General features: G+C 37.3%; 1 protein-coding gene across 1 annotated transcript; it reads right to left on the bottom strand.

Moving 5' to 3' along the window:
• Window positions 1–760: 760 nt before the first annotated feature.
• Window positions 761–9,923, bottom strand: LOC135481867 (transmembrane protein 50A-like). Its single transcript, XM_064761615.1, has 6 exons — window positions 9,534–9,923; window positions 6,929–7,041; window positions 4,398–4,465; window positions 3,352–3,447; window positions 2,394–2,454; window positions 761–1,879 (listed from the first exon to the last, which is right to left on the bottom strand). Exons 1-6 carry the CDS (start codon window positions 9,630–9,632, stop codon window positions 1,834–1,836), a joined length of 483 nt encoding a protein of 160 aa, XP_064617685.1. The 5' UTR covers window positions 9,633–9,923; the 3' UTR covers window positions 761–1,833.
• Between the last annotated feature and the right edge of the window lie 2,082 nt (window positions 9,924–12,005).

The following is a 12,005-nucleotide window of genomic DNA, read 5'->3' on the forward strand; positions in this document are numbered from 1 at the left end:
TCGCGGCTTTTTAGCGTAAGTATATGGACCCACGCAAATAGAAAACTATTTGAAAAAGCTCTAGCTTTTTACATTTAGACATTGAAAGGGACCCAAGTTATAGGATAACGTATTTTTTTCACTCGCCGCGGTGTGATCTACACGTATACGCTTATAAATTACCAACGTCTATCTGATTTCTTACGTAATTTTTGACTTTGAACTGCAAAGCCAGATGAACTAAGTTCGGATGCTATGATCTTATTCCATCACCACGATTGGGACTATTGAAGATAATTTTGTATTTGTTATATGTAATCTCCAAGGCAGCATGTGACGTGCAGGAAGCAATAGTGTGGACAAGAGATTTGTTAATACTGTAATGGCCCATATATACAAAACACTGATCGGAAAAACAAAGGTCGAGTGAAAAGGTGTGTCTTTTATCAGATCGAGTTAGCGACAAATCAGTTGCGACTGCTACAGGCCTGACTCTTGTAAGACTGGTAGAAAGTGCGGCCATAGGTCCTCTTGTAATTACAGGTGGAAAAAAAGAGATTCTTCCCATAGGATCTGAATTTAACCACGTTGGAAGAAAATCATCGCAAATCTATATGTTGCATTTTAGAAGTTTAGATTATATTTTAAACGCAACATTTCGCTCCATGTTTTCGTCCTCGGTCACCAGTTATTAAGGTACATCAGTGCACGTTGGTAATAAATAACTGCCCAAGAAATGTGGAGAAACATAACAAAACATCAGACATCAATCGTCCGATAACTGGGCCAAATTTAGAAATATAAAAGCAAAACAAGCAATTCTTACTTCACAGTTGCTTTTAGTTATAGTAATCCGTCTACAAGAGTTCTTATGAAACGAATGTCTACAAGGAAGTAGGCCTAAACTATAATATTTCAAACAGACAAATTAAGGGTCAATCTAAGCATATACAGCTGTTACAACATAGGAGTCTCAAGGGGCTTTCCCATGGGTGCATCATATTTCAGTATCTATGACCGGCACAAATTTGACCAACAATCAATATCCCTACCATTGAAAAGGCCTTAATGCGTTTGCAAAGCATTACGCCAGTTTGTTTATTCAATCTGCACTCGTTTTACAAGAAGAAATCCAACTAGCTTGTTTTTCAACATTAAAATCTTTACACAAACACAAAATACCAAACCCTGGGCTCTTTTCATCCAGGCAGTCTCAGTGCCAAAATTATTTCATAAAAAAAAATTCATAAAAAAAAAAAAAAGAAAAAAAAAAAAAACATCAATTTTGCAAGATTAGCTGTGTATGCACATCGATCTGACCACAAATACAGATAATGCAGTTCGAATCTGAAATTAAATGGGCCCCAGCTGTCCGCACAAAGAAGGCAGTAGAGACGAACATGTTTTAGGATGGATGGCCGACCTTGAAGTCTGCTGTATGGAAGAGAGACGGTTTTGATGGCTACATGAAGTAGAGCGAAGATGTGAACACTGAATGTCAATGGTAAGTATTCCACATTCAAGTGCAAAATGCGTACAAAAACAAGTTTTGAAAAACATCGGCTAAGAGTTGGAAGTTGTTCAACACATTTATTACAACAGCGCTTCTCCAAGTGAGATATATTTAGTAATGGGATTGAAAGCTATTTTACAACCAAACATTGAGCATACAAAAGCACATAAACGTACAAAAAAGTATTCTACAAAAACATTTAGTTCATGTTAAAACACAGGATTACATTTCCAGCATCTTTTAAATGTTATGTACATTTCAAAAATAAAATAGGGGAATAATGTACAAGGCGGGTTTCTTGAGAAGATTTTGGTTTCCTATGGCAGTCCAGGCTTTCCACATCAACCCCATAGATCTTCTGTTCTACCAAACTTAAATACCAGGGCACTGAAAGACAAGTCAGCCATATTTTGTTGTAAATACATATCAGAGCATGATGTTGACATCAGATATTAGTATAGTTATAATAAAAGTTATTACAAGAAATAAAAATGGTTCAATAGACATTATGCATGTGTTCAGTAGAATGTGGTGTCATCTAAAAATTGTCAATACTGCCTTGTCTTCAATATTATACTGAATATTAACTGCATATCAAATCCAACTTAACAGTGTCACATTGATTCTATTCATTGATTCTATTCGGCATAAGTGTGTGCACCTCAAAGAACCTTTAGCAAACAACTATCTTCACTTAATTAGTTAGTTTTACTGCAGTGCCTGAAGTGAATCACAAGCCTCTGTAGTTGACTTAATCTTCCACATTTAATGGACGGAGCAAACTCAAGTACATGTATCATTATGAAATATTGGCGCAAAGCAAATGATCCTAAATAAAAATTTATGTAAGATGTGTGTATTAGAAATTGAAAGACAAGCTTTTTAACCATGTGTGATTTACCTGAAGAAAATGAGAGCATTCTGAAGAAAAACAGCAATACCTGGCCACTGGGGAGGGGGATCTGAAAAGCAAAGAAATGTATCTGCTCTTTAAACTCTGAGCTAGTGACAAATCAAGCAAATCAGACACAGCAAGTTTCTCAATTTAACATATTTTCAACTTGTTCTCACCACGATATGGCTGAGATATTGACAATGTGGCGTTAAGCCATAATCATTCATTCATTCATTCATTCAATATAACATGACTCCAAGAACTTCTACTCAAGTCAGCTTTCTTGATATTGAGAACTGAACTGATCTTAAATTGATGTTTGGAGGTTTGTTTGGAAGGTTGCACATCTAGCTGAATATATGCAAGTTTCAGCACTAAAAGCAGTGTTTTCATGAAGGTTATTTTCCTCCAGAAATGCACTTTGTTGTGCAATTTTAGAGCACATATGGTAATTACATTGCCTTCCCATGCTTACCCTAATACTTCTAAAATTTTGGACGAATATTAGTACTGTTGAAAGTAGAATACTACATTTCTTTACCAGCCTTTTGGAAAAGTAAAGATATGAGTATGTTGTTCATTAGATGGTCCAAACATGTGAGAAAAAAGAAATTCAATATTTTTGTTAGAATTACATATATATTGGCTAAAATGAGCAGATCAAGTGTCCCAAAATTTAGAAGAAATAGGGGGTATTCCACAAGTTTTCTGAAGCTTTTGGAAAGAGAAATGCAAATTAAATTCAGCTAATTTGAATCAATGGATAGAATTGTGTTTATTTGTTATTACAACATTCATAGTAACTTTCAAAACCACTGCCCCCAAGCCGACTATCACACACAAATGTTCATTATACTCCAAGAATTTTGAATTTTGAGGGGGAAAAAAATTTATTGTTCATTTACTCAAAACATCAACTGATCAACACAGGTCAGGTTAAGAGTAGAAAACTATGGAACCTTACTTGGAGGAACGACATAGAAGCCGAAGAGGATCCAGGATGCAGCAATCAGAGCTCCAAACCCCAGGAGGAAGCCCAGGAACAACCAGATTCTAGCACCTGGGCAGAGAAGAAATGCAGTTATAACACGGGTTAGATTTCTTCAATGGTTTAACTGTACACAATACTGTTTTATTCATTCCACTACTCGACATACATTATAGATAAGCATTAGTTAATATCAGCTTGATATATTCACGCATATTTCCATCACACAAGGGGAACAGAAGAAAACAAAAGGAATAAACTAATGAAGTAAAGGTCATTAGAAGAATCACTGAAAACTATATGATAAAATATGTGTTGTAATTCACTAAAAAAAAAGAACCTTAAATGTTTCTGCAAATACTTCACTAAGTAGTTTTAATACAAATCTTCACAATTATTCAATGTAATGCTGCACAGAAAATGTCCATTGTTTATCCGTTTTTGTTTTAGAACGTTGTGACATTATATGAGTCCCCTTCGTGGTTAAAGAGTGTTTCAGTTATTGTAACATTGTTGATGATTGGATGAATGAACCAGGACCCCTTTCACATGATGAAGTTACAAAATCCAAGAACAAGTCATGGCGTTCTTAGCAAATGAAAGCCTGTGAGAGAAAGGTACTATTTTCTGTGAAAGTGAAAACGCGACTTGAAAATGGTAGGTAATGATTTAATCAAATGACAATGATCTGTTGTTGTTACTGCCATGTTTGGTGGAAACTGTTGTATCAATGAAATGAAATCTATCAATGAAATGTTTGTGTAAAATTATGTATTTATTTATTGGACTGAGTGCAACACTGTATTCTAATATCTTTAATTTATGTGATAGCCATACAAGCCCCAAGGAATCCACTGCACCTTGTCACGGGGACCTGAAGGTGCAGTGGCTTCAACTTAAAGCCCCAGTTGAACCAGCGTTTACTGTCTGATGCTGGTTTGACAGTTACAGGCTAGTTTTTTTCTAGGGGAACCCCTTCACTGTTTGACCAGCAAGGGCTCCACCTGATGTATTATTCATACCTGTTTGTCCCATACAGCCTGTGGTGTAACTCTCTCCTCGAATCTGCCCATTAGACACCGAGTTTATCCTATGTGGTGAAATGAACAGAACAATTAGACCCATTTTCTAAGACTATCAATATAGAGGCTCATATGCTTTAAGTGGAGCTAAAGTGCAATATTGCCCAGTGTATCACACAATTTTAAATTTGACCAATATTTAAAAACTGAAATTTTCTTCTGAATCCTCTCAATGTACATTTTAAAATCATTTTATGTAAAGAGTAAAAGCCAAAAGGAGAAAAAAAATCAATTTTCAACCTTTTTTTTAAACTAAATCTTAGCATAAATGCAAAGACAGAAAGTTTAACTTTGCATAGTAAGACATAAGTCTTTTCAAATGTACTTGGCTTACCCTTTACTTCAATGAATATATCTGTGTCATTCATGTACAATAGCAGGGTTTCTGCCAGAAAATAAATTTGAAAATGAGGGTTGGTGGTAGGGGGTGGGGAGAGTGCGAGAGGGTAGTATTCCTCCTTCAGTTTTTTAACTTTTGAGTCTTTTGATAAGGTGTAATTCATGATGTTCAGAGTAAAATTCCTGTGTTGTATTAGAGCCTTCCGATGAGCAACTCGGCAGAACAAAAATACATGCCAAAACTTACGTGAAGGCTTTGCTGTCTTGTGGACAATGTTCATCTTACTCTGTGGTGTATATGAGGGGCAATTCCATGATATCTCGCTTTGACATTTGTGATTGAGTGAGTGCTTCAGGTTTAACGTCATATATAACAATTTTTCAGTCATATGACAACTACAGAGTCCTTAGAGTGCATGTAATGTGCCTCGCTGTTGCAGGACGGATTTCCACCCCTGTGTTATCTAGTGCTGCTTCACTGAGACGACTTACCGAAGACAAGTAAGTTGTCACACTTGAGCCATTATACTGATACAGGTCAACCAACTGTTGAATTTCCCTTTAATGCTGAACGCCAAGCGAGGAAGCTTCAACTTCCTATTTTTCAAGGTTTCAGGTGTGACCTGAACCAGGATTGACTCTGGATCTCCTGCCCCCAAAGCGGACGCTCTACCAACTGTGCTATCATGGCCATCAACTCGCACATCAAAAGTTGATTTCTTGTCACTTTTAAAAGCATTTTCCCAAAATTATTGGCGTACGAAGAGGTCAGTCAGGTACGCCATCTTTAGACCTGATTTTCAAGCTACTATAGGCCTATGCATTCTAGATACTATGCTGGAAAACGTTGGGCAATTAATGCTGCATGCACTATCCCCACGTGCATTAGGTCATCGGTCTTTGACACATCGATACTAAAAATAGAAATTTTGATGAGATACAGGAACGAGTGGTAGCAGATACACAAGGATTTGGTGAGTGTGGAGATTGGTTTGTTTGGTGCTGTAACTATTTATTACTGTCAACATATCTGTAAAAGGATTCAACAATTCCACTGATGATTGAAAAGACTTTTCTGTATTTCACCTTTTTTTTTTCATGTCTGAGGGGAAATTTTCGGTAGCTTTTCCAGGAGAATGGGTCGGTTTACCAGACGCAAAACGGAAACAATGAATTATAGCCACAGACAATAAATTGAGCAATCCACACAAAAAAAAACAAATTTTATTTGTATCACAATAACAAGTCTATACCTCAACAATTTAGGCTTATGAACAAGTTCATAATACAAATCCACTTAAATCAAAAATTCTGTAAAGGAGGAAAAATCAACTGAATTAAAAGTTAAAAATTAAACTTTTGATTAAAGATTAAAGCTTTTCAAGCCTAACAAAACATCTACTTCCATGTAAAGTCTGCACTGGGTCATATACTATATTAGGTCTCACAGAATAGAACAAAGGACATACATGTATGTACTGTCAAACCGGTGGGTCCTTCAGAGTTTGAAAATGAAGAAAATGCTAAATATACCTACTGAACTGCAAGCTGTACAATGTTAAATACAGGGTTTTTTTTTTCACTTGATCTCTAACCTAATATGTGGTAACCATCTTCTCCAATAACTCATTCAAGTTTTACCAGGGGGGATAATGCATTTAAGAAGCCACGTATAAGTTGTCTCCCTTCCAGCATATAAAAACACAAGCCCATAAATAACTAGAAGTTTGCGATGTTCAAATCATGCTCGCTAAAAAGATTGTGTTCAGAAAGCCCCATTATAATACATGCTGTGAGGTAGAAAACAGTCTTTCCACAGAGAGTACACACAAATGGTTCATGTATATCTATGGGAAACTGCCTTTGTCGTTATATTTTTCATCATTAAATCCATGTCTCCTCCACAAAAAGCCAAAAGCTATTTTCTTTGGGATTTTTAATTGCATATGTACACTTTTTCATTTCAGTATACCCAACATTTCATGAGCAGGAAACGTGGCTGATGAACTAATGTAAAAAGCTGTTGCCATTTCGTTGGCATAGTTAAAAGTTGCACATTTCCAGTTCGTTTTGTCCTGTAATTCAGACTGTCCATCCTTGATTAAACAAAATGAGTAGGTACAAATACTTACATGAAAAATGCCAGCGTGGCTATAACACCACAGGTATGATAGGCATGGTTGAAATCTGCCTGGTTCTGATACATTGTAGCAGCATCTATGACAAGCCACCACCCTGTGAAAAACTGAAATACAAACATACCAGTTCTCATGTTCATAGCTGCATGTGCAAGAAGTTCAGTGCACGCAAACTCCTATTAAAAATTTTCAGATTGATATCACAATAACAATTTTTCACTGAAAAAAAAATATCAGTGATACTTTTTGTTCATGTACATGGTGAAGTCTTGCAGCAGTTCAATGCCAACATATATTGCAAATTTATTTGTCCTTACTTTAAAGAGAACATATAAAATGTGGCAAAGTCTGTTGGTTTCATTCTAGTATTAAAGCTGTAATGGATTGTTAGGTGGACAAAATAAAGTGAAAATCTCCAGGAAAATATGGTCTCATCTTAGAAAAAAATTGCTTTTATGGAATTTTTTAATAAAAAAAAAGTTTTAAGTTCTATGTTGCCTTTTATTTTAGAGACATCATTTCAGACTTTATGTACACTCCAACAGATGACAGATATTTTATCAAAGCATTTATCATATGCAGATTATTAGCATGGTAGATAAAGAATGCATTTAACTTTCATATGGTTTCTGATCAGATTGCTACTTCATACCCTCTGGTAAAGATCATTTACACACTGTCCATATAATTCTTAAGTTTTTCCATTCAGACCATCTATCTCCAAGACAGTAGGAGCTGATCTTAGCTTTTCAAATGCCCATAATTGTGCTAATAATCTGCACATTTCAAACCATTTACTAAAAATTGTACAGCTGTTTGATGTACACTGTTATTTACCTAATTGGATTATTTCATTATGGATTTAAGTTACTTCACTTAAATAATGCTTGATTATCATGTATCTGTGAGAACAAAGCCAAAAAGAGCCCACAATGAATAGACACGAGACTGTAGCTGGTCAAATCCACATCATAACATCTCCCCTTCCCATCTCTGAACAGAATTTTGTAATGGTATGCAATAGAGTATTGTATTACCAAGAAAACGCCTCTAGGCTGTACAGAGGTCAGTAATTTAAACACAGCCTCCATCTGTCTACTCCTTTAAATACATGGTGGTCCTCTTAAAAACACAATGATACCACATGGCCTGAATGCTTTATGCTTAAAAATGATGCTATACTGGATTAGTGTAAAAAAAGTGTGTGTGACCATGGGAAGGGGACATGTTAGCATCTGGATTTGACCAACTGGAGGGAAGTGAAGTGCTTATTTGGGCTGCCACCTGTTCCCCACGATATGACCAATAATTCTTGCCGGACTGTAGTTTGAACAGCCAAGAATATGGGGTATCCAAATATTCCTCAACCAACAGTCAGTGAACTCGAACTACATGTAGCTCTGATGTTGGTTTGGGGTAAACCTGGGCCAAACAAAATTTTCAACCACAACTAAAGTTAACATTCCACTGAATAAAAGTTCAACTGTTACTTGAACATACAAAGCTAGTGCTGTTTCTAAATGGACAGACTTTAAACAACCAGGCTGTCATTGGGTTACTTTGGATCTAACAGAGATCTCTTAATAACCTGAATCCGTATTTCAGTAGTCTCAGGAAGTCATATGGGTTCAGGCAAGATAAGGTGGGGACTCTCACAAACTAACACAGCATGATTTGGCGGTAGCTGTCAAAGGCTGACAGCCTGGGCTGACACACCTGGCCATATAAAATGCACATTCAATTCAGCAACTACTGTAAAGTCACACATTTTAGCCCCGTTTGATGGCTAAAGCCCCCATCTTGTCTCGTCCAAACCTATGTGAAGTTGCGGGAATCCTGTAATGCCGATTCAACTTATTTCAACACTGGTTCATTTATTTCAAAAGAGAAAAACATAAAGTTGAATGTATCAAGGGATTCTCTCACAACTAAGCCCCACTACAGCAGCTCACCTGTACATACATTTGACTAATTTTCGTTTTCTCTGCAGACTTCACAGAGTATTTGCTGATTTGATTCAGACAACTTGAAAAGACTTCCACAGTTACAGATATTCAAGCTTTAACAACTCTTTCAAATGGATTAAAATGAAAGAGGGGGCTCTGTGGCCATGAGGGTCAGCATGCCAGCACAGCGCAATGATCCAGGAGCCTCCAACCAATGAGTCGCTGTGAGTTCAAGTCTAGCTCATGCGGGCTTCCTCTCCGACTGTACATGGGAAGGTCTGCCAGCACTGCAGATGGTCGTGGGTTTTGATCCTCAGGCTTTGCCTGGTTTTCACCCACCATAATGCTGGCCGTTGTATAAGTAAAATTTTCTTGAGTACGGCGTAAAACACCAATCAAATAAATAAATAGAAGCAAAAGACTAGTACCAAGAAATCTACATCATAGTAGACAGGCACAGTGGTTCTAAACACACTTTAAATATCGATATCACTGTAAATATAGCGTTAATATATCGGCCGCCCCCCTCCGCAACCCCCATGACCCCATCCTCGTACACCCACCCATCGTTCCTACCCCACTTCTCCCCAAAAAACAGATGAACCCTATCGCATTCTAGGTGTGGGCAATTTTGATACCACTCTGCAACTCACCAAAATGCCGGACGCCACCGCAGCAACGGCGTTTCTTCTCTCTCCCAGCTCAATGCAATCACATCTGCTACACTGACAGTTGTCAAGGAAACCAGACATATTTTATCTTAGTCGAGGGCCTAGACTTTAATTTTTTGACAAAAAATTACGGAGAATTTGCAGTTGACTTAAAGCGATGAACAACGTGACTCGTGATGCGATGAGTTTGTGTCACCTCTTGAATGGTCAACCTGCTATATTTAGATGCAGACAAGACAGTGTCACAAAAATCACAGACCAGACGAGTTTCCACAAGCTAATTAAGCAATCTATTTTCACATGCAATCAAACCTATAAAATATAAACAAATGGCAACAAGTGAACTGTCATTAGACGTCTTTCCCGGCCGGAAGATAGGGTCTCTTAAATCAGCGCCAGCGCCCTCTGTCAATAAACCAACACCAACAAGAGTTATCCCCCATTCTCTATTCAACGTGTGTTCCCCAGTCTAAATTGTTGTAATGGTATGTCAAGGCAGTATTACATAATGGACACGACAAATAGATAGACGATAAATACAAGATATTACGGGATAAATAATATATCAGCCCTACATCAGTTAATATTGTCAGGCTTGATTTATGAGGAAAGAGAATACAGAAACTATGTTGCAAAGTGAAATTGACTGTCTGTACTTCTTTGTCTAATTAGCCCCTGCGTGTAGGCCCCTATGTAAATTTATATTCCAGAATAATTCGCGGAACTTTTCGCAAGATTAACCATTGAAGTTATGAACCATTATTGACCGACATGTAACTATACGCCAAGCAGTACACACACGAAAGGACTGCATCAACGTATATTTTCGTCTTAACAATTTTTTTTCGTCCCAACCCATTTTGTCGTCCTAACCCTGGGCTTTCCGTCACCGCAACCCATCTGGTTGTCGCAACCTGTTTTGTCGTTGCAATCCATTTTGTTGCTCTAGCCAATACTGTCGTCCTAAACCATTTTGTCGTCCCACTACTTGCTGAGAGGAACGCTCCTCATTGCATGCGTTGATGACAAAATAGTGTTACAATTGTATCCATGGTCCAGTCCAAAATACAAATATATTTTTGCGTGGTATGTATCAAATATACCTTATCTACATTTTACAATACGGAAATTGTATTCGATGGAACTGTATATATTCCTCTATGTACAACCATATTTTAACAAACCTCTTGTTCTTCACTTCGGCACAGTTCCTACACATATACATGTAGGCCTATGTGGCGAATTTGTTACATAGCTAAACCCGATCGCTAATCATTACCGGTATATGTATACTATATGTAATATATGGATATCCTGTTGTTAAGATTTGACACTACGGAGCTAAATTTTTGCCAGACATTGCGTGTTCCACACACTCTAACCAAGTTAATTCATGCTGTACATAGGGAGTATGGCTATTGTTCGTAGTTGACCGTAGCCACCTTGTCAAAGACTTTGCCTGCATGTTGAAGACACCCCACCTACTTTGTAACCAGCTAAACGATCGTTTGTGTCTGCTTCCAGAGAACCTAACCAAAGTCTACTGGCGGAAAGAGCTGTACAGTTACTTATACTCGGACACACGGTCCGACGTACATTTATCTATACGTGCTTGAATTACATATGTATAAGTGCATGGTCAGGACGTTCTATATCATTGCACACGAAACTCTATCAAGGCGAAATCATTGTTCGATATCATAGACTGGAGACCTTCGGTGGTAAAATTCCTATATACTTCTGTTGAAATGTACAATATCATATCCTGGTCTCAAAAAGCAAATGTGTACCGAAGTCTTCCAGCAACCTGTGGATGGTCGTGAGTTTCCCCCACGGCTCTGCCCAGTTCCTCCCACTATAATGCTGGCCGCCCTCGTATCAGTGAAATATTCTTGAGTACGGCGTAAAACACCAATCAAACAAATAAATAAATTAATAAATCAAATGTGTACCGTTTTGTTAGCATCTGGTTGTGTAGCTCGCGATGTAAACAAGGTGTTTTTCACAGGTTCACAATTTGGTATACATTAAATGTGTAGGTACATAAAGATGATACATGCATTGTACACATTATAACGCTCTTGCTCAAATTTATTACAATTAATTTGTGCCAACATATGGTACCGTACATATCTCGTGTATATTTTGTACACAACTGCTTTTAGATAGTAGCTGTCGCTACTTGTGAAAGTGTGGAAAAAAATATTTTCTATAGTGCGGTTACCCACATATATCTCTTTTGTCTGATGCATTTTAATAATCTACACCTGTAATTTAGGATGGATAGTGATAGGCTGTGTTGGGTTTAGCTGTTTGAACATACCATACAGTACGATCCTTGAACCATCTATGTATTGTTACCTTGCATTAGATAATAAGGCCAATACAATTATTTTATACATGGAAATTTACGAAGAAAAAGAAAAACAAAGAAACAGAAATTATGTTCGTCGA

The sequence above is a fragment of the Liolophura sinensis genome, chromosome 1 (assembly GCF_032854445.1).
Source record: "Liolophura sinensis isolate JHLJ2023 chromosome 1, CUHK_Ljap_v2, whole genome shotgun sequence".
NCBI lineage: Eukaryota > Metazoa > Mollusca > Polyplacophora > Chitonida > Chitonidae > Liolophura > Liolophura sinensis.

Excerpts from the sequence above, each read along its gene's own strand:
- LOC135481867 (XM_064761615.1), bottom strand. The coding sequence starts at position 9,632 with ATGTCTGGTTTCCTTGACAACTGTCAGTGTAGCAGATGTGATTGCATT. Across the intron at positions 4,466-6,928 it reads GCCACGCTGGCATTTTTCAT|GATAAACTCGGTGTCTAATG; the intron begins GTAAGTATTTGT and ends TTCACCACATAG. Across the intron at positions 2,455-3,351 it reads CTTCTATGTCGTTCCTCCAA|ATCCCCCTCCCCAGTGGCCA; the intron begins GTAAGGTTCCAT and ends TTTGCTTTTCAG.